The 20,618-nt window shown below is 44.2% G+C and overlaps 1 protein-coding gene across 1 annotated transcript in view; it reads right to left on the bottom strand.

Moving 5' to 3' along the window:
- GPATCH1 (G-patch domain containing 1) overlaps positions 1-20,618 on the bottom strand; it is a 44,028-nt gene that overhangs the window by 6,249 nt on the left and 17,161 nt on the right. The window contains exons 9-17 of the mRNA XM_082708593.1: positions 17,734-17,813; positions 14,904-15,108; positions 12,619-12,915; positions 11,240-11,418; positions 10,646-10,773; positions 9,544-9,680; positions 8,853-9,019; positions 3,891-4,107; positions 1,925-2,032 (exon numbers count right to left, since the gene is read on the bottom strand). Of these exons, the coding sequence (XP_082564719.1) occupies positions 1,925-2,032; positions 3,891-4,107; positions 8,853-9,019; positions 9,544-9,680; positions 10,646-10,773; positions 11,240-11,418; positions 12,619-12,915; positions 14,904-15,108; positions 17,734-17,813 (1,518 nt within the window). The remainder of the gene's footprint in view (positions 1-1,924; positions 2,033-3,890; positions 4,108-8,852; positions 9,020-9,543; positions 9,681-10,645; positions 10,774-11,239; positions 11,419-12,618; positions 12,916-14,903; positions 15,109-17,733; positions 17,814-20,618) is intronic.

Genomic DNA, 20,618 nt, shown 5'->3' with positions numbered 1-20,618 from the left:
TGAAAGCACATTATATATGAATTTGTCTTATAAGCTTGAACACTAGAAAACAAGCATCAAAAGAACACAATGTATGTAGTCATCAAAAATGACCAATCGGGGCACCTGGGTGGCTCAGTGGTTAGAGCCTCTACCTTCGGCTCAGGTCATGATCTCAGGGTCCTGGGATTGAGCCCCACATCGGGCTCTCTGCTCAGCAGGGAGCCTGCTTCCCTCCCTGCCTGCCCCGACCACCACCTTTCTGCCTACTTCTCTGCCTACTTGTGATTTTGTCAAATAAATAAAATCTGTTTTTTAAAAATGACCAATCAAGTGGCATAGGACTCAATTCTCCACCCCCAAATGCTGAACAAAATGTTTTCATAGGGCATTAATTTCCAGGGAACCAAATCAGCAGAAATTAACAACTGTGGAAACAGTGTAGATCATTAAATCACCTAAAGGAAAGGTGTTTCAGAAGTATGGATATTTTCCAAACCCAGATAACAAGTGCCTATAACTCTCTAGTCCCATCATTTGGTCAGATATTTTAAAATCTGACCTCCCAGGCACCTGGGTGGCTCAGTGGGTTAAAGCCTCTGCCTTCGGCTCGGGTCATGATCTCAGGGTCCTTGGATGGAGCCCCGCATCGGGCTCTCTGCTTGGCGGGGAACCTGCTTCCCTTCCTCTCTCTCTCTGCCTGCCTCTCTGCCTACTTGTGATCTTTGTCTGTCAAATAAATAAATAAAATCTTTTAAATAATTAAAAAAAAAATCTGACCTCCCCAACCTTTTTTTTTAATGCTAATTTTTAAAAACCATTTCCCCTTGATAACCCATAAACAAAATCAAGTTATTAACTGTTACAAGGCTCTCAAGGGTGGTCCGGAAATGGGCATAAGTAACAGCTTTAGATGTTGAAGCACTTATTTTAAGCTGAAGATCTGAACAACTAAAGCATATCAGAAATACATTCACCGCAGCTGTTCAAAACCTCACATTTTTTTTTAATCACCTCTTTGAAGGCTAGCTTCATAAATCAGTATTTATATGTGGGTGCTATAGGAAGCTATAAAGTAAATAACAGAAATATATCATCTATATTCCTGGGCTGGGTTATCAGATGTTTGCTAAGCTGGCCTTCAAGGAGAGGATAAGCCAGTCTAAATATTTTAACAAGATGTCGATTCAAGACGTTGCTGACTGATCCTGGGGGAGGAGGATGGGCAGGGTTTACTTCTGACAGAATTACTTTTACTGTATTTGCTACATTAGCCAAACTAAAAAAAAAAAGCCTCCGAAAACGCTTCTCCCTGAAATTCCTCACCTACCTTTGTGTCCTAGATTTTTACTGTTTTTATTTCTCAAAGTGACATCTGAGACGCTCAGGATGCTACTGTACTTATCTAGGTGTTAGAAAGAAAAAAACCTGAAAGGTTTCTGAGGCTATAAAGCAAGAGCTATCATTTAGGCACTCGGGGGAAGCAATGAGATTCAAAATGTGGCTGAGAACAAAGAAACCAGAAACATATGTGTGGATTATTTTCGATAAGCTCAGTACTACACAGGTATTTTCTCTCCTTATGATTTTCTTAACATTTTCTTTTCTCTAGCTTACTTTACTGTAAGAATACAGAATATAATACATATGAAATACATAAGAAGTGTTAACCAATCGTGTGTGTGATTGGTAAGGCTTCCAGTCCACAGTAGGCTATCAGTAGTTAAGTTTTAGGGGGAGTCAAAAGTTATATGGCAGATTGCCGGCTGTGCGTGGTGTTGGCGCCCCTAAATCCCGCCTTGCTCAAAGGTCAACTGTATGTGCGTGGTTGACCTTGTGTTGGATTAGACGGGTAGAGATTATAATAACATGGTTAGAGTTGTCGCAGGTCAGGGGAGACACAGGTGCCGACGCAAACGGGTGAACCAAGGAGCTCTCAACTCACTGGGGCAGAAGACGGGAGGCAGCCGCGGGCCGAAGGCTTCTCTTTCATCTATCTGCAGCTTTTGTATTGGGAAGGAAGGTGTGGGCTGCTGGGGTGCCGGCTCGCTAGCTGGAAAACACCAGGGTATTAATTTTGTCTATTTATATTAACAGTAAATACTATTATACTAATACTAATGTGTTTGATTCTTCAATTAATACCTGTTGCCACCAGATAATGTGTGCTTTTTTTCACCACTTTGCTTAACTAGCTCACGCCAGGCCCTGAGGATACAGCTGTGAGCATGCGAACCTGACCGCAAACCTCGTGGACATCTGAGCTGGGAAGTCAGTGTACCAAGTGCACCAGCGGCTGCAACACAGGGGTCTGCACAGCACATGCTCGGGACCACCTCACTGACACCTGAAGGGTTAAAAGATGGCCTCAAGGAAAGATGTCGTCTGAGGATAACAAAAACTTACAAACAGGGATCTAAGACTATGTCCCAGCTCAGAAAGTTTAACTTCACTCAAAATAAATTATCAAAGAGGGGAAAAGCTGAATACAAATAAATTACCATATTCATAGTAATAATCTCTTTTTTTTTTTTTGAGAACTGTTTTCAGATAGTGGAAAGAAAAACACAAAAGTACAGAAAAATACACATCAAAGTAGGGACGCCTGGGTGGCTCAGTTGGTTAAGCAGCTGCCTTCGGCTCAGGTCATGATCCCAGCGTCCTGGGATCGAGTCCCACATCGGGCTCCTTGCTCGGCAGGGAGCCTGCTTCTCCCTCTGCCTCTGCCTGCCATTCTGTCTGCCTGTGCTTGCTCTCTCCCCATCTCTCTCTGATAAATAAATAAAATCTTTAAAAAAAAAATAAAAAAAAAAAAAGAAATAGCGTTTAAAAAAAAGAAATACACATCAAAGTATTAACAATGTTTATCTCCGGGAAGTAGGATTCCAAGGGACTTAAGCTTTCTCTGTTTATATATTTTTAAGCTTTTACAATTTAAGCGTAAATCATTTTGAAATAAAAACTAAGTTGGGTGGCTTTTTCCCCCACAGAAATGTGAAACAGGTGTTTGCAAATCACATAATAAACAGTATTTAATACCTCTCCGTAACTTTTTGGTTAAAGGCACTAAAAAAATTACACCCAAGTCCACCACAGACTGACAGGCAAGCAGGCCACCCAAAGGCTGAGACGCTCTTGTTCACCCACCCAAGCATCTGGAAAGTCTCTCACACTTGCAAGCACCAAATAGTCTCCTTTTCTGTGTCAAAACTCCCGGCACGGGGAAGAGCCCTTGTATACCTCAGACCCAAATGTTGCCCATAATCCTAGTATCTCATCATCAAACAGGTAAAAAATAATAATAATAATAATAATCTATTTCTTAAACAAAAATTTTACTAGTTTTAAATTCTTCTCAACTAGGGTAAAAAGGAAAATCAGTATTATCAAACACGGCTACTCTAAAAATACACCAGAAATTTATATCTGATGTCACCATTAAAAATGTGAAAGATTTGGGGCACCTGGGTGGCTCAGTGGGTTAAGCCTCTGACTTCAGCTCAGGTCATGATCCCAGGGTCCTGGGATCGAGCCCTACATCGGGCTCTCTGCTCATCGGGGAGCCTGCTTCCCCCTCCCCCTCTGCCTGTCTCTCTGCCTACTTGTGATCTCTCTCTCTGGCAAATAAATAAATAAAATCTTTTTTTAAAAATGTGAAAGATTAAAACACCATTGTTTGCTAATTATCCTGGGTTATAACTACACACTAATGTGATGTGATGAGCACTGGGTATTTTACCTAACTGATAAATTGTTGAACGCTACCTCTGAGACTAATGATGTACTATATGTTGGCTAATTGAATTTAAATTAATAAGACAAAAAAAAGAACTCTACACCAAACAAAGAGGCATCTTCTCTAGAGACATCATTTGCTTATTTCGATCCCCAAAGCTGAAGTATCCACGCACCGCGTGCCGCAGATGAGGTTTCCACTGAGTCAGTCTCGTGGGAGCTTTTGAAGTCGCCATCCCCAGGACCTGCCTGATCATCCTCGCTGTTGTCCTGCTCATCATCAGAGGATGAGGACTTCTCATCAGACGAGCTGGCAAAGATGGCCTTAAATAAGTCCATGGATGGGCGGCTCCCTTCTCCTTCAGTCTGTGAATCCACACCTTTGCTGATATTCTGTATTAACAATGAAATAAGAGTCAGAAATGAAGTAAAGGTGAGGGGAGCCAGACCTTCTGGGTGGACAGAAACACAGTCAGACAGACACACACACGTTTATGTTCAGGTACGTGGGTTCTACACCCACGCTCTGCCTAACTAAACGATGACTGCTCATGTGTCATTTATTTTTGTGATGTTTCTGATGCAGCCACTATAGAACAAGCCGACCGGTAGGAGCAGCTGAAGACTTTCCTCGACATCAGTCATGCATCAGAGAGGCAAAGGACCCACAAAAAGCAGGGCGGACTAACACAGTGCCTCTGGCCTGCTTACAAGAGTCAATCAAGCCTTCAGAGGCCCAAGATGAGAGGTTCATGAAGGCCGTCTACTCAGAAAAAATGCTGGCGAGAAAACGGGAAGGGCACTGGGAGCATGTGGCTACCATGGACATAGAACTTCCCTCTGCAATCACATGTGGCCATTCCTACAACGAAGCCCAGCTGTGGACAATCAGATTTGCCAGAGACACAAGCAGTGACTTGGGACAAACTCAATTAAATCAACAAGGAGCAAAGGCATAAAGAAGACACGACCCCTCCCCACCAACAGCTTCTCCCCAGACAGGCGTGGGGTAATCCAATGTGCTAAGTGCCAATAGCAGTGACCAGACAGAGAGCCCCGGGTCTCAGAATCCACTCCAGTCCTTCCACTGTGCCCTCTCAAGAACCCAGGCCAGACAAGGGTTGACACAAGGACACACTCATAGTGCAAATGCGTGCTGGGGCAGTGGGTCTGGACTCTCTCACCTGGTTCTCTTCACTCAGCGGGGTCACTCCCCGTACCCGGTCACCTCCAGTTTCTGGAGCAGAGTTACAAATACCCGCAGGAGGAAAACTGGTACCAGACAGTGATGTTTGGAGTCTTAGAGTAAACTCTCTTCCCAGAAAAAAAATTAAAGAAGAGAAGTATACCAATCCCCACTAAAAATAACCAGACCACCTTGGAGAAAGGACTGATTCCAGAGCTGGATTTGAGAAACAACACAAAGATGAGCCCAGACATCACTGTGCCCAGACAGCAAAGACAAACTCACGGAGTAAGAGGGACATCCCGAAAACACACAGAAGCCAACCTAAAGGAGCTCCAGTCGGCCAAACTAAGACCATCTGAGCACTGAAATAAGTAAGGAGGGTACTGAGTTAGCCCTTAAATAAAACAGGAAACCATGGGCCCACAGTTTGATGAGGAACAGGATATGTATATATTTCAATATTCCTTGATGGTCATTAAAATAAGTTAGTAAAAATTAGGAAGGAATGAATGCATAAAAGTACTTCCTAAGTACAGAGGGGGGAAATTAATTAACTTTACCATGGAGAAGACTGGCAGACACCACCTTACTCAAGTGACCAAAGCGAGCCCCAGCAACGGGACAAGTTGACGCCAGACACCACCTGACTGGAGGCAGTGCGAGCCCAGCCTTGGCCCCTCTGAGGTAGTCCCCCGCTAAAGGGCAGAACCTGAATCCAATCCCTAGGAAACATCAGAGAGGCCCAAACTGAGGACACTCTACAGAATCCGGGCCTGTCATCTTTTAAGCCTCAAGTTCCTGCAAGACCGAGGAACTGTACCAGGCGGAATGAGATTAAAGGAGCGTGACAGTGACACTAAATGCTACAAGTGACCCCAAGCTGCACTTTCTGCCATAAAGGACATTATTAGGACAGGTGGTGGAACATGAATGGGTCCGAGGATTAGACACAGCAGGAATACATGGGCACCGATTCCAGACCCTGATGGACGAGGTACTGTGGTTCTATAGGGAATGCCCTGTCTTGAAGGAAACACAGCAGAGCCTGGCACCTGGTTGGCAACCTATGCTCATGGTTTGGGGACGAAAGTACCTAAATTATGTTTAAACTTCTGAGACTGCTTTAAAATTGTTCAAAATTATATTAAGAAGTCAGGAGAGAGAGGCTGACAGAGAAGCCCAGGGACTGACGGCAACAATTCCCCAGGAAAGCCAGGAATCTGCGGTCTTTCTGGCAGATGTGAGCGTCACGTGAGCAGGCTGGAACTGAACGCCAGCTGGCATATACCCGTGTTCACAGACAGTTCTGGCCCTTTATGCTACACCAACTCAGAAAGAGTTTTCGAAGAAAGAAATTAAATAACCCAGAGAATGGAAGCCGGATTCCTAAGGTCATCTGGCTAATAAGTGAAAAAGCAAGAACCAAGACTTTTTTCAGGCAAACTTATCTAAAGACTATCTCAACACGATTTCTGGGAAAATCTAGAAGGCTTTCTCACCTAACCAACACAGCACAGGGCCAGAATCCCTTAGTAAGGTTTTATGCCATTTAAAAAATAACAGTCAAGGGGCACCTGGGTGGCTCAGTGGGTTAAAGCCTCTGCCTTCGGATCAGGTCATGATCTCAGGGTCCTGGGATCGAGCCCCGCATTGGGCTCTCTCCTCAGCGGGAAGCCTGCTTCCCCCTCCACCTCTGCCTGCCTCTCTGCCTACTTGTGATCTCTGTCAAATAAATAAATAAATAAAATTTTTAAAAAATCTAAAAATGTAATAAGTGAATTAAAACCGTAGACTAATAATTATTCAAGTAATATAAAAGAAGGTAAGAAAGGAGAAAGAGAGCAACAAAAAAGAGTGGGAACAGACAGGAAACAAAACTGTAGACCCAAATCCAAATATAACAACAAATTGCATTAAATGCCAATGGCTAAACCACACAAAGTAAAACATACAGATTATCTAAATGTATTATTAAAAAAGGACACACGGACAATGACGTACTCTTTACCAAAAACCCACTTTAAACACAATGAAATAAATAGGCTAAAAGTAAAAAGATGAAAAAATACATACTGGAAATTGCCAAAAATAAAGAGTAATATTACATAATGATAAAAGATTTAATTCAGCAAAAAGATAAAATAATACTAAATGTGTATGCACCTAACAGGAGAGTTTCATATACACAAAGCAAGAACTTTGGTATAAAGTTTGGCAGTTTCTTTCTTTCTTTTTTTCTTTTTTTTTTTGGCAGTTTCTTATAAAGTGAAATCTACATGTATACATTACCCAGCAATCCCACTACTGGTTATTTAACCTAGAGAAATGGAAACTTATAGTCACACAAAACTCTGCACATGAATGCCAAAAGCAGCTTTACTTACAAGAGCCAAAAGCTGGAAACAACCCTACGTCCTTAAAGGGTGAATGACCAAAAACCGTGGCTCACCCACACAACAGAGTAGCAATAAAAAGGAACGAACTATTGATATTACACTACTGATGAATCTCAAAGATATTGATATTGAGTGGAAGAACCCAGTCTCAAAAGGTTATATATGTATATTGTCTGATTCCATTTAAATAATATTTTGGAAAGAACAATACTAGAGAGACAGAGAAGAGATCGGTGATTGGCAGGCGTTTGCAGAGAGGGGAGGGTATGACAGGAGGGAGTTTTTTGGGGTCATAGTACCAATCTGCTTCCTGATTGTGGTGATGGTTCCACAGTTTTTTTTAAAGATTATTTATTTGAGGGGCACCTGGGTGGCTCAGGGGGTTAAGCCTCCGCCTTAGGCTCAAGTCCTGATCTCAGGGTCCTGGGATTAAGCCCCACATCGGGCTCTCTGCTCAGTGGGAAGCCTGCTTCCCCCTCTCTCTCTGCCTGCCTCTCTACCTACTTGTGACCCCTCTGTCAAATAAATAAATAAAATCTTAAAAAAAAAAAAAGATTACTTATTTGACAAAGAGAGAACACACAAGCAGTGAAACGGCAAGCAGAGGGAGGGAAAAGCAGGCTCCCCACTGAGCAGGGAGTCCAATGTGGCCTTGATCTCAGCCCCCAGGATCATGACCTGAGCCAAAGGCAGACGCTTGGCTGAATGAGCTACCCAGGCGCTCCTCTATAAATCCGTATGTTTATAAAATCTCACTGAACTATACTTTTTTTTTTAAAAGATTTTATTTATTTATTTGACACAGAGAGATCACAAGTAGGCAGAGAGGCAGGCAGAGAGAGAGAGAGGAGGAAGCAGGCTCCCTGCTGAGCAGAGAGCCCGACGCGGGACTCGATCCCAGCACCTTGAGATCATGACCCGAGCCGAAGGCAGCGGCTTAACCCACTGAGCCACCCAGGCACCCCTGAACTATACTTTTTAATGCATGTTCATTTAAAAAATAAAATAATAATTTTAAATGAGGCTATTAGAAATGAAACTTTTTGTTAAATTCAACTTGTAACTATTAAAGCAGTAATTTTAAAAAAAAAAAAAAAGCCCAATGGATATTTCCTTTATATTCTCCACAAAAGAAAATATATTGAATTTTATTTCAGTGGTTGATGCTGAGTGAAAACCATTCTTGGCAGAGAAGTTTATAATCTTTCCTCATGATCAAAGATATGACTGAAACTACTGTAATGTAGAGCAGGTGCTGGCAATTACAGCCTATGGGTCAAATCCAACCCACTGTCAGCTGTGTAAATAAAGTTTTATTGGAACATAGGTGAACCCAATCTTTTTCACATTTCCTATAATTTATTTCACATTCAACAGCAGAGTGGAGTGATTGTGACAGACACGATATGGTCCACAAAGCCTAAAATATTTAATATCTGGCCCTTCACAGAAAGTTTGCAGACCCCTCTTATCCAAGGATGATACCACAGAGAAGGACAAATACCACAATCAGCCTGGAAATAGAACCTGGGACCCCCCCCACCCCCCGATACCTTATCTGAGAGTGATTCCATCAAACGTTCTTCCTCTTTGATTACTAACGGACTGGACTCTTGTTTAGGCGGACCAACTTTTGATCTAGCCAAACTTAAAAATTCACTAATGGAATCTTCTTTCTTTTCTTGTTTAGATGTATCCCATCTGGATGGTTTTCTTGATTCTGAAAGGTAGGACACAGATGTAATATCAGAATTAGCAAGCAAAGGGTGCCTGGGTGGCTCAGTGGGTTCAAGCCTCTGCCTTTGGCTCAGGTCATGATCTCAGAGTCCTGGGATCGAGTCCCGCATCAGGCTCTCTGCTTAGCAGGGAGCCTGCTTCCTCCTCTCTCTCTGTTTGCCTCTCTGCCTACTTGTGATCTCTGTCAGGTGAATAGATGAAATCTTAAATAAAAAAAAAAAAAAAAAGAATTAGCAAGCAAAAGGAAAGCTCTCCATGATGGCTTTATCCAAGAACATCAGCAAACCTGTAGGTGTTGGGAAGGTGGCAGATGCTGAGGCAGTGCCCCGACCTCAAACAGTAGATACCTGAACTCCTACAACCTGAGCTAATGTATTCACATGAACAAGTCTCTTAATTGAGAGACAGCTTGCACTATGTGTACCCTTAAGACTTTACTTCTGTTTTCCCAATGGGATAGGGGTTGAGAACATGGTCAGCACATGGAACCAAGGAAGCCCCACTCACTGTCGGGGCCTTGGTGTTTTGGTACTTTTTCACTCGATGCTTGAGTTGTAGGCAAGGATGCTGTCTCTGGGAGCGTCAGAAAGTTGAAAACTGAGTATTTGTCACGTTTTACTCTTGGTAAGCCAACCAAAGTTGAACTGTGGGTTGAAGAGAAAACATACATACATAAATTTAGTAACAACTCATGTTATGAAATAACATCTCACGTTTTTCACCACTAGCTCTTCTACCTGCTAAGAGGTCCCTGAAGGTTATTTTGCTTCTCAAAGCAGTATAAGAATTTTGTTGACTGACCTTAGGGCCAATGAGGTTTTCCCTAGTAAGAACCCTCAGTTTTTTTCCTGTAAGATCTAGAATTTAACTTTGAAAATGTATTTCCAGAGTGCCTGGGTGGCTCAGTCAGTTAGGTATCTCACTCTTGATCTCAGCTCAGTTCCTGATTTTAGGGCTGTGAGTTCAAGCCCCGCACTTAAAAAAAAAAAAAAAAAGGAAAAGCTGCACTGCTAAAAATATACTTAAATGTTCAGACAAAACCTCTGATTCAATTTTATACGCTTTTTGGTAGTGTTTATAATCAAATAAGTATCAAACTTTTATATAGAATTAGCATAAGTGGGACGCCTGGGTGGCTCAGTGGGTTAAAGCCTCTGCCTTCGGCTCAGGTCATGATCCCAGAGTCCTGGGATCCAGTCTTGCATCGGGCTCTCTGCTCAGCAGGGAGCCTACTTCCTCCTCTCTCTCTGCCTGCCTCTCTGCCTACTTGTGATCTCTGTCTGTCAAATAAATAAATAAAAATCTTTAAAAAAAAAAAATTAGCATAAGTAACCTTTTAAATGTAAACTCTATGTACATCATTAAAAAGGCAGCAAATTAGACATACCTGAGTTTTGTGTCTTCAGTATAGAATAAAGTTTGCTTCCTCGATGTTTGCTTATTTTTTTAGTAACAAACCAACAGTAGTTAAATCTACAAAATTTGCAACTCTAAGCATTTACAAGTAAATTCCTCTAGAAAAGGGGAATTTACCTGAGTTGGTGAGAGGGAAAGAGAGCTTTAATACGGGAGAGTGAATACTGATGTAAGGGCAGATTTCCTCACTTACTCTGGATAAGGGTCAGGGACGTTAAACCTCTTACAAAGAAGCTTGTCAGGGTGCCACTCAAATATGTCTCGGGTAAGCTTCCCGAACATCTTCATTTTCACAGCCGACTGCTTGTCGTTGACATCATTCTGAGAAAAGACATTTATTCTTTTTCATCAAGTGGTCACGCCATTAATCTGACTGCTCTTCCACTGAAAGTTTTCAAGCAATCTTTCAAAATTACAAAACAGCTCTTATGCTACAACGTTTTTTTGCTAAACTATATTGAAAGCTAAAAGCAGAAAATCAGTTCTTATTCTATAATGCTGTGTATATTGTGATCATTCCACCGAGGGACCAGAAATACTTGTTTTAATTTTAAAATTCAAGGAGGATGCCTGGGTGGCTCAGTTAGTTAAGCATCTGCCTTCAGCTGAGGTCATGATCCCTGGGTCCTGGGATCGAACCCCGAGTCGGGCTCCCTGCTTCTCCCTCTCCCACTCTCCCTGCTTGTGTTCCCCCTCTCACTGTATCTCTGTCAAATAAATAAATAAAATCTTAAAAAATAATAAAATGCAATAAAATTCATCAGGTAGGGACATGATGGCAACAGACCTCTTGGTCTCGAGGGACTTCCACCTGATCTGAATCCTCCTCCTCCTTGGCATGCGTGAACCTGGAGGATAAGGTCGAATGGGAAGACACGTAGAGTAGAGCCGCCCGAGCAAACTCATCCCGCTCGCGGCCTCGCTCCCATTCTGTCATGCTGGGGTCCAGACAACGTTCCAGGGCATCTGTGGAACAAGAAACAAGAAATTGCTTCACTCTCAGGAAGAACATAGGACTCAAAGGAGAATATCCAATGGGTCCCACTGTATCCCTATAGATTTTATCCAGAAGGGACACCAATCCTTACCCTGGTTTCTGAGAGCATGGTAGGGAGTACTCGTCACGTAATAGTGCTCTCCCCCTCAGCATGATTCTTTTGTTGAATTCTGTCTACCTCACAGAACAGAGAAAAACAGCTGGGGCCTAATGCTTGTTAAATCTTCGAAGCCAGGAACTTGGTACCATTCCCAGACAGTGAAAAGTTCATCCCAAGTATCTTCCTAGGTTTTGGCAGAAAAACACTCCTTTTTCTAACTTTTTTTTTTTTTTTTTAATTTAACAATTAACATCAGTGAGTGGGTTCTTAGCAGGCAGTGAAGACATAATAGACCGCCATCTGCTTTTGAAAACTGATGTCTCAGGGACACCTGGGTGGCTCAGTCAGTTAAGTGTCTGCCTTTGGCTCAGGTCATGATGTCAGGATCCTGGGATCTAGCCCCATGGTGGGCTTCCTGCTCAGCAGGGAGTCTGTTCCTCTGTCTCTCTCTCCCTCTGCCCCTCCCCACCACTTGTTGTCTCTCTCTCAAATAAAATCTTTAACAAAAATAAAAAGTAAGGAAGGAAACCGATGCCTCACATTTGCTGACGACTCTTCCAACCACTACTGGGAATGACAGCAAACCCTCTCCTCACTCTGCCCAAATTTACCCCGTAGACTGGAGAGTGATTTTTTCCCCCCTCGTAAGGATTTAACAGCCAGCTACCTTTTTAAATAAAATTTTAGACCATGATTTAGGGCTGGCTAATTAGGATTTTAAGATAAAGTGGGAGATGACCTTGTTCTCTTGGTGTAAAATGCAACACTTAGAGAAGGCAAGCATTTGCAAACAGTACACGGTCTGTGTTTCAGCACTAGCCATGGCCAAGGCGTGTTCTCTACTTAAGACAGCTATCTTTGGGACCTGAGATATGGAGAAACACAAGCTACTTGTTCTTACTTTCTAAGGTCAAGAGCCAGGGACTACAATCTATGCACTGTTTGCACCGGACAAAGCCAAACACTGGCAGAGTGGGGGATGCTGCAACTTCAAATCCAGGACTGGGGCAGGAAGAGCAAGAGTGCTTCCCCCAGCCAAAAGGTGGGGGGACCCAGACCTAGCACCCACCTTTCTGACCCCGTTTCATATTTACTAAAAACTCTTCATATCGTTTTTGCTTTTCTGGATCTTTTGCGAAAGGTTTGAAGTTGCTGGCTCTCGTGGAGGCTGTCCCACCACTCAGGGCCAACTGCCACGAGCAGTGTCCGACGTCTGGCGAGGAGGGCTGGGGTCTGCTGCGTGAGGCATTCTGGGCCAGACTCCTGGCCTTGAGTTGAGCTGCTTTCAGGTCAGTTGCCTGCTTCATTTCTTTGATTCTCTCTTTGTCTTTTTGGGACAGAAACTCCAACACTGAAGTAGTCGAACCTAACAAAAATAGTAACAGGAAGAGAAACCAAGTATCCTAAGACAGCTATATTGACATATCATGGTACAGACGAGTTCAATGTCACAAAGGTATGTCGCTGGCGTATTTTACAGGGAGTTTCTCATCTGTATTCCTATCATCCCTGTGAACTAGACAGTGATGAAGTAACAAGACCCATGTTTCACTGCGAACAAAAGTGCAGGCCAATGTGTTTATGGATATTTATGGAGTGAGAGAGTGGTCCTAGAATGCAGGAGCTGACACCCTGGGCTCTAGATGCCAGCGAGAGCAGCCACTACCTGACAGTCCCACCTGGCACAAGCCCCGGTTCAGAGCCAGCTGTCCCTGCAGTGTTCAGTCCTGTCACAGCGCCCCCAGAGCACTAGCCTGGGCTGTGAGGACACCACAGACAGGGCCCCGCTGTCACTAGCTGGTGGCGTGGGCCTCAGAGAAGCCCAAAGTCAACCCCGGAGGATGGCTACGAGAGGAGGACCATAAAGGAAACAGGGTGACACCACCAAAGGAGACTTAGAGACAAGGGCTGGGACTGGGGCATGAGGAATCACTAGCACGTGTAGGGCAGGGAAGGCCTGGAAGTTTCCTCCAAAGAGATCATAGTTGTGGTGAGTTAAGTAAAAGAAAGAGCTGAAGTTTGAGGGAAGAGCAGAGGCAGAAGAGACAGTGAACGTCAAGGCCCCAGTGACTGGCACGTCATGGTAGGTGGGGTCAGATGGCAGAAAGCAGGGTCACAAGACTGTACCTCATGGGGTTATGGGAGAGGGGGACATGACATGGCCTGAAAAGGAGGCAGAGCTGGATCACACAGCCTTGGGCAGGGACAGGGGTAGGGGGATGGTGTCTGGATTTGTCTTCAGTGTGAGAAGGACTGGAATGTTTTAAGAGGGGCAGTGACAATGATTCAGTCCATCCTGCTGCCAGTCAGGGGAACAGACTGCAGAGAGGAAGGCAGGGAAGTAAGGAGACCAATAATGAGGCCCCACAATGGTCCAGGTGAGGGAGGATGGGCGCTCACTCCTGGATGGAAGCAGCGGAAATGCAGACACGGGGGGGTCCCCCACACGTTCGGGGCAGCGCTGAGAGGACATGCTGGTGGACTTGGGGTGGGGGCAGGAATTAGGATTCCGACATTCTGGTCTAAGCAGTAAGTCACTAACAATGGGAAGATCGGGGGAAGAGCAAGTCTGGAATAGGAAGTGGGGAACCACAACTTCTGCTCTGGTCTATTATATTTGAGATACCTATCAGGTTCCCAATTGCCAAGTCCAAGTTCACCTCTCAGGTGGGTCTTTCTGTGACAACCTGCAAGAGATTCTCCACACTTGTATGCACTTTCAGACTCACTTGTTCCTTTTTTAGGCATTCAGGAAAGAGCTACAGTATCCTTTCTCCTGAGGAAAAAAATCACACGTTCCCAGGCTCTGTAGGGACAGGGAAGGCACCCATGTCCTAGTCTGTACCACATTCCTGGCAATTATTCCCAGTCTGAAAACTGCTGAGCTTAAGACCAGGGTTGAGATCTCAAAAGCACACCCAACTTATGTTAGAGAACAAGTCTCAAGAAATATGAGATACGGGGGCACCAGGGTGGCTCAGTCGGTTAAGCATCTGCCCTCAGCTCAGGCCATGATCTCAGGGTCCTGGGATTGAGCCCTGAGTCTGGCTTTCTGCTTAGTGGAGAGTCTGCTTCTCCCTCTCTCTCTGCCTGCCACTCCCCATGCTTATGCTGCGAGCATGCGCGTGTGCTCTTTCTCAAATAAATAAATTCTTTCAAAAAGTAAGGGATACGTACACTGCTATCTGTGCCATTCATAATACACAATTTCGTTCTCTCCATGTGGGAATACTAAACCACCTAAAACCACCTAAAAGGCTGGTCATTGAGAAAACAACTGTCCATTTTGATTTTGGTAACTCCAGTCCCTATAAATGTAAATGTAATGCTCTTCAACTTCTTCACGGCACCTACCTTGAACAGGTGTTTCTCCCAGCAACTCCCCTCTCTTGGAGGCATTCAGTTGGTGCCTACTGCAGGTCCCCGGGTCAGGCACTGGCTTTCCAGCTGACTCGGATGATACCTGGAGTAAGTGGGAGTTCTCTGAGGTTGCAGCTATCACAGGTCTGAAGTAATGTACTGGTCGATAGTCTCTTGGCAATTCAGGTGGTGGGTAAGTCTTTAAAAAAAAAAAACCAAAAACAAAAAAACAAGAAACAAACCTCAGAAAAGACAGGCTGTGAGATGACCATGTTTGACTTAACCAAGAAAACCCATAACCTGTGAGTGTTGTTAAGCCTGCCCTCGCCGGCCTAGCCTGCACCAGGGAGGCCACACTGGGTAGAGCCCCTCCAGGTGTCCAGCCAACATCCATTCTGGATCTGGAGAGCCACTGGGAAATGCATCTTTGTAATGGCCACACATTTCTAATGCTACCCCTGCCCACTTCTACAGAGAAATGCCAATATGCTCGTTCTATGTGATAAGAAAGATGACAAGAGTTAGCACAATGTACTGGCTCACACGCAGAACTGGCTGACTGTAAATCAGAATGTAATTGAGAAAAGTATGATTCGAGACTTAGGGGAAAAAAATAATAACTTTAAATAAGTTGCTTTTCAATTCAGAATTGTTTTTCTAATTATATTTCAGTTCCAAATTAGAGCTTGGGGACTTATTTTTTGATCTGAGGTAGTTTTAATTCAAAAGCTGAAACTGAAATGTATTTGAGGAATTCGGGCACTGATGAGGACAGAACAGATACATTACAAGAAAAGTATCGGGCACTTTTAAATCACTGTGCTGAACGGTCTTCCCTGCACCAAGTCTAACAAACATATTTACAGACAGTCTTACATAAGCCATTTTCTAGAGTTTCCAGCTATCTGAAACCCTGACCTCTGTAACCAGGGCCGCACCAAACGCTCTCTGGCTGCAATTCTGGGGCCCAGCTGCACACAGGGCTCCCCTAAGGGTTTAAAGACACTGATGCCACGTCCCACCTCAAGAGCTGGTGCCCAGCGGGGTCCCCAGGTGGCTGAAAGATGCAGTTGGGGTAAGCACCTGGGACCATGACAGCCCACGGAAGAGAGCTGGCATCTCTGCCAGGAGATCTCATTTCTTTATCATCTCAGCTTGGCCACCTTCTCGGAATGCGTGGACTCCCATAGCAGCTGGCAAACCCTCTGTTACGGCCGTGACACAAAAATCCAGAGGGGCTGGGCAGCAAGTGTGCAGCCCGGCTCTTCTTAATACCCTCCGGGGAGATTCAAAGCATCACCCCCCACCCCCCGCCCCGCTCTGCTCGGTCTCTGCTGTTTGGCCTCTGGATGCAGAGGCTGGGCTTCTGGCCACGGTGTAGAAAACTGGCCTGTCTGTGAAAGGCTAGGTGAACAGAGCCCTTCTCTGAATCGCTCCCGCCCAAAGCACTACTCCGGCAAGCAGTGCTTTAGGAACCACCCATGCCTGTCACCCTGGTCATGAACCTGGGCCTCCCTAGAGTGAATTCATGCTTCGGGCGCCCTCCCTGGGGGAAGGCTGCACTTGGGGGCCAGGAGTTGGTCCTACTGAGCCCTGGGTCAAGCAAGTACTTCTCAGCCTTTTTCCTGTTCTCCTTTTAGACACTTAAAAAAAAAAATCTCCCTTAATGTTACTTGACATTTCTGGCAAGAACAGCGGCTTACGACGGGCCCGACACTGTTCCGATTATGTTCTGCTCATTGTTACAACACACCATCACAGCTAAACAAATCAGAGCCACTGTAACCCGGAATGTGGTTCTTGAGGCTGCGCTGCCCCTGGTCTCCCCTGTTCTGAAAATCCACAGGCCAAGTCACAGGGGTACTAAACAAATGTTTGCTGAATTCAGAAACAAAGAGCAAATTAAAGTATGGAACCATCTAAAACTGGGTTGCCAGGGGTTCCTGGGTGGCTCAGTCATTAAGCGTCTGCCTTCGACTCCGGTTATAATCCTGGGGTACTGGAATCGAGCCTTGGGCACCCTGCTCGGTGGGAAGCCTGCTTCTCCCTCTCCCACTCTTCCTGCTTGTATTCCCTCTCGCTGTTTCTCTCTGTCAAATAAATAACATCTTTTTAAAAAATTAAAAATTAAAAAATGAAATGGGAGGCCAACAAGGCAAATGGCCAGGAGCCCCACCTGAGCCCCCAGCACCCGTCACCCCATGATGCCTGCCAGTGAGCACGGGGCTCCTGTGGGCAGGGAGAGTACTACTCGGCCTAAGCTGTACAACAATCTCACAAAACAGGACTCTCTCTGGAAACGTGTGAGGAGCTCTCCATGGGGCTTGGCCTGCAGGCACGTGGCCTCTCTCCCTTCTGTTTGCCTAGACGAGGAGTCCAGGGAACCCTGTCCACACTAGCCAACACTCTTCATGGCATTCAGGAGGAGGCAGGATGGGGGCATTTGATGACTTCTTGAAATTTTCTACGTTTCCTTAAGTTACACTGCCCTTGGAATTATATCAATTCCATTTCCCCCTCCCCCCCAGTTTGTAATATAATTATAACCATTTACTTGGAGCTTGGATTAAAAAAACTAGCAACTTAAAAAAATAAAAGATCAGCAATTAGATAATTTGGATGCAATGTGATTACTGACTGATATTTCTTATGCAGAATATGTTTACCTAGATACCTGGACAATCACTAGTCATTATATTATTGCTTTTTAAAAACAGAATTTATTTATTCTTCAATCATTAATACAATAGCTCAGATTATATAGCAGCAAATGTTTTAAGAACTAAATCAGTAAAATAAAGAAATAAATAAATGTTTTCCTTACTTTCTTGGAAGATAAAGGTTTAGAAGCCAAGGAAAATCCATCCAAAATTTTGCCAATGTATCGAAGATCTTTCTCTGATTCTACAAAATGATGTCATTGATTAACTTCAGAAACAAAGAAGATTACAGTAAGACCAAAGACGTCAGTTTTTTATCTCCAAGAACACAAATACTACGAGTCACACATGATTAACTTGCAGAGATAAAAGTCAAGGGGAGAGAAGAATGGTACGTCAAGCCCTCACACCTCTGTTGACTCAGTGACTGGCAGTTTGGCCACAGCAATTAGGCTGATTAGGTGTCCCCGGATGTGAGGCCATGGCTCTCTCAGACAAGTATCTCAACACAGTTTCTAGAAAAAGTACCTTAGGTCCTAAGCTAAGCCTAGGGGCACCAAAGAATAGACTCAGGAGTAAAAGATCTCAAGAAAGGGGGGCGTGGGTGGCTCAGTGGGTTAAGCCTCTGCCTTCCGGGGATCAAGTCCGCATCTCTGCTCAGCAGGGGGCCTGCTTCCCCCTCCTGTCTCTGCCTGCCTCTCTGCCTACCTGTGATCTCTGTCTGTCAAATAAATAAATAAAATCTTTAAAAAAAAAAATCTCAAGAAAAACCATGAAGAGGACAAGTATGGTTTAAAATAAAATCATAACCATCAAAGAGCCATTTCTAAAACCAGGTGAAGAACCAGGGGGAGACTCCCCCCTCATTTCCTTAGCAACTATTCAAATAAAGCCACAGAAGACAATACAACCAGGTTAGCCAGTAATCTAATCCCAACTCAGATTAAAATGTGCTTTTATTTTTTTACCAGACGAAAATCTAACAAGAGATAAAGATCACCAAAGATCACTCAGGAAACAGAATGACCAATCCCCTCTTGACCTGGAGCCAGGGATCAGCCATTGGTTATGGAGACAATCTCATGGATGGGGCTCTTTGATTTTCAAAGATTTCCAGAGCACAGTGGTTATGTCAAAAACCCATATGCAGGGGTGCCTAGGTGGGCTCAGTCAGTTAAACATCTGCCTGTGGCTAAGGTCATGATCCCAGGATCCTGGGACTGAGTCTCGCACAGGGCTCCCTGCTCAGTAAGGAGCCTACTTCTCCCTCTCCCTCTGCTGCCTACCTCCCCCGACCCCTGGCTTGTGCTCTCTGTCAAATAAATAAATAATATCTTAAAAAAAAAAAGAAAGAAAGAAAGAAGAAACAAATGTGCATAAAGACAGAGCTACAGAATATTCAGAATATTTATTATAGCCATAGGGACCGTGAAAAAAAAATAAGTAGTTTAAAAATCAACCATGAAGGTACCTGGGTGGCTCAGTTGAAGCCTCTGCCCTCAGCTCAGGTCATGATCTCAGGGTCCTGGGATCAAGCCCCACATCAGGCTCTTTGCTCAGCAGGAAGCCTGCTTCCCCTCTTTCTCCGCCTGCCTCTCTGCCTATTTATGAACTCTCTTTAAAATCTTTAAAAAAAAATTAGAAGTTAAAAAAAATAAAAATCAACCATGAAGATTGGCTAAATTTAGATTCACTCAATGAAAAATCTTAAGGTTAAAACTATAGTTGTGCCCGGGGTGGAAGAGGAGAGGGGGCTATAGCAGAGAGGGGATAAGAGGAGCCTGGGGAAGTTGGGGAAAGTCACCAGCTCAGGCTTGACGAGGGGGCTTGATGAGGGGAAGGGTGGAATTCAGTCAATAGGCACAAAGGTGTTGTATAAAGGAAAAACCAAGGATTTGCCCCAGGAGGCAGATTTCAATATGCATATCTATTACAGATTCATAATTATTATGTAATCAATACACAATGATATCTGTATTACATAATTAATACATATTAATATATTATGATGGAGTGTAATGTTACTATATTAACATAATCAATATACATAATTAACATGTTAGTATAATCTATAATACTAATATATTTTTTCTTTTCCTTTTCCTTTTTTTTTTTTTTTTTTCCAAGAGGGGGCTGGGGAAGAGCACAGGGAGAGGGAGAGAGAGACATAAGCTGGCTCCACGCCTAGCACAGGGCCTGATACAGGGCTCCATCCCATGACCCTGAGATCATGACCTGAGCTGAAATCAAGAGTCAGACGCATAACCAACTGAGCCACCCAGGAGCCCCACACATTTTCTTCCAAGTTATAAAAATACATAGTCTTAGTAGCAAATTTTGAAAATAGAGGTAATGAAAAGGAAGGGGTAACACCAACTAACATTCGGGTGCATGTTCTCCCAGCATCTTGTGTAAAACCCTAGATTCTTTTTTGGTGATGAGGACAGAGGTCACTGACACTTACAGAGGCGCCCAGCATGTCTTAAGCCTTTTCTGTTCGTTACCAGCCCCATGGGTGTGCCCTGGTCATGCCCACTGTCTAGGCAAGGACACTGGGGCAGAGGGAGATGAAGAAGCCTGCCCGAGGCCACAGCTGAGAACAGGGCAGAGCCTGGGCTGGAGCGGAGGTGGTCTGTCTTCAGAACATGTGTTCACAGCCATTAAGCAAACTACCTCTAAAAACTGTTTTGAGCCTTTTTGTCTTCCAGACACACAAAATGGGTATCCTTTCGGGAAGTTACGCTTGGCTCACTTAGATTATTCCAACATATATGTTTCAGATGTATTTTACAGGAGTTCGATCAGATTTGATGGGAGGACAGCTAGAAGATGGTCTATCTCAGCAGTCGCCTCCTTATCTCACTTAGGTGCTTCTTACTATTCTATTCTTACTATTCTATTCTAACCAAAGAAGAGTGGGTGCTCTTTATTCAGTCCTTGGCCAGGTACTATGCCCAGCATGGAGTTATGCCACTTAACCCTCACAATGACCCTCAGAGTGGATGTGATCGTCACTTTACAAATGATGCCCAGAGAGGTTATGAGCCTC

This window comes from Mustela nivalis (genome assembly GCF_964662115.1).
Source record: "Mustela nivalis genome assembly, chromosome: 18".
NCBI lineage: Eukaryota > Metazoa > Chordata > Mammalia > Carnivora > Mustelidae > Mustela > Mustela nivalis.
Note: the sequence above shows the minus strand (reverse complement) of the source record. Positions and strands in the feature narration are given on the sequence as shown.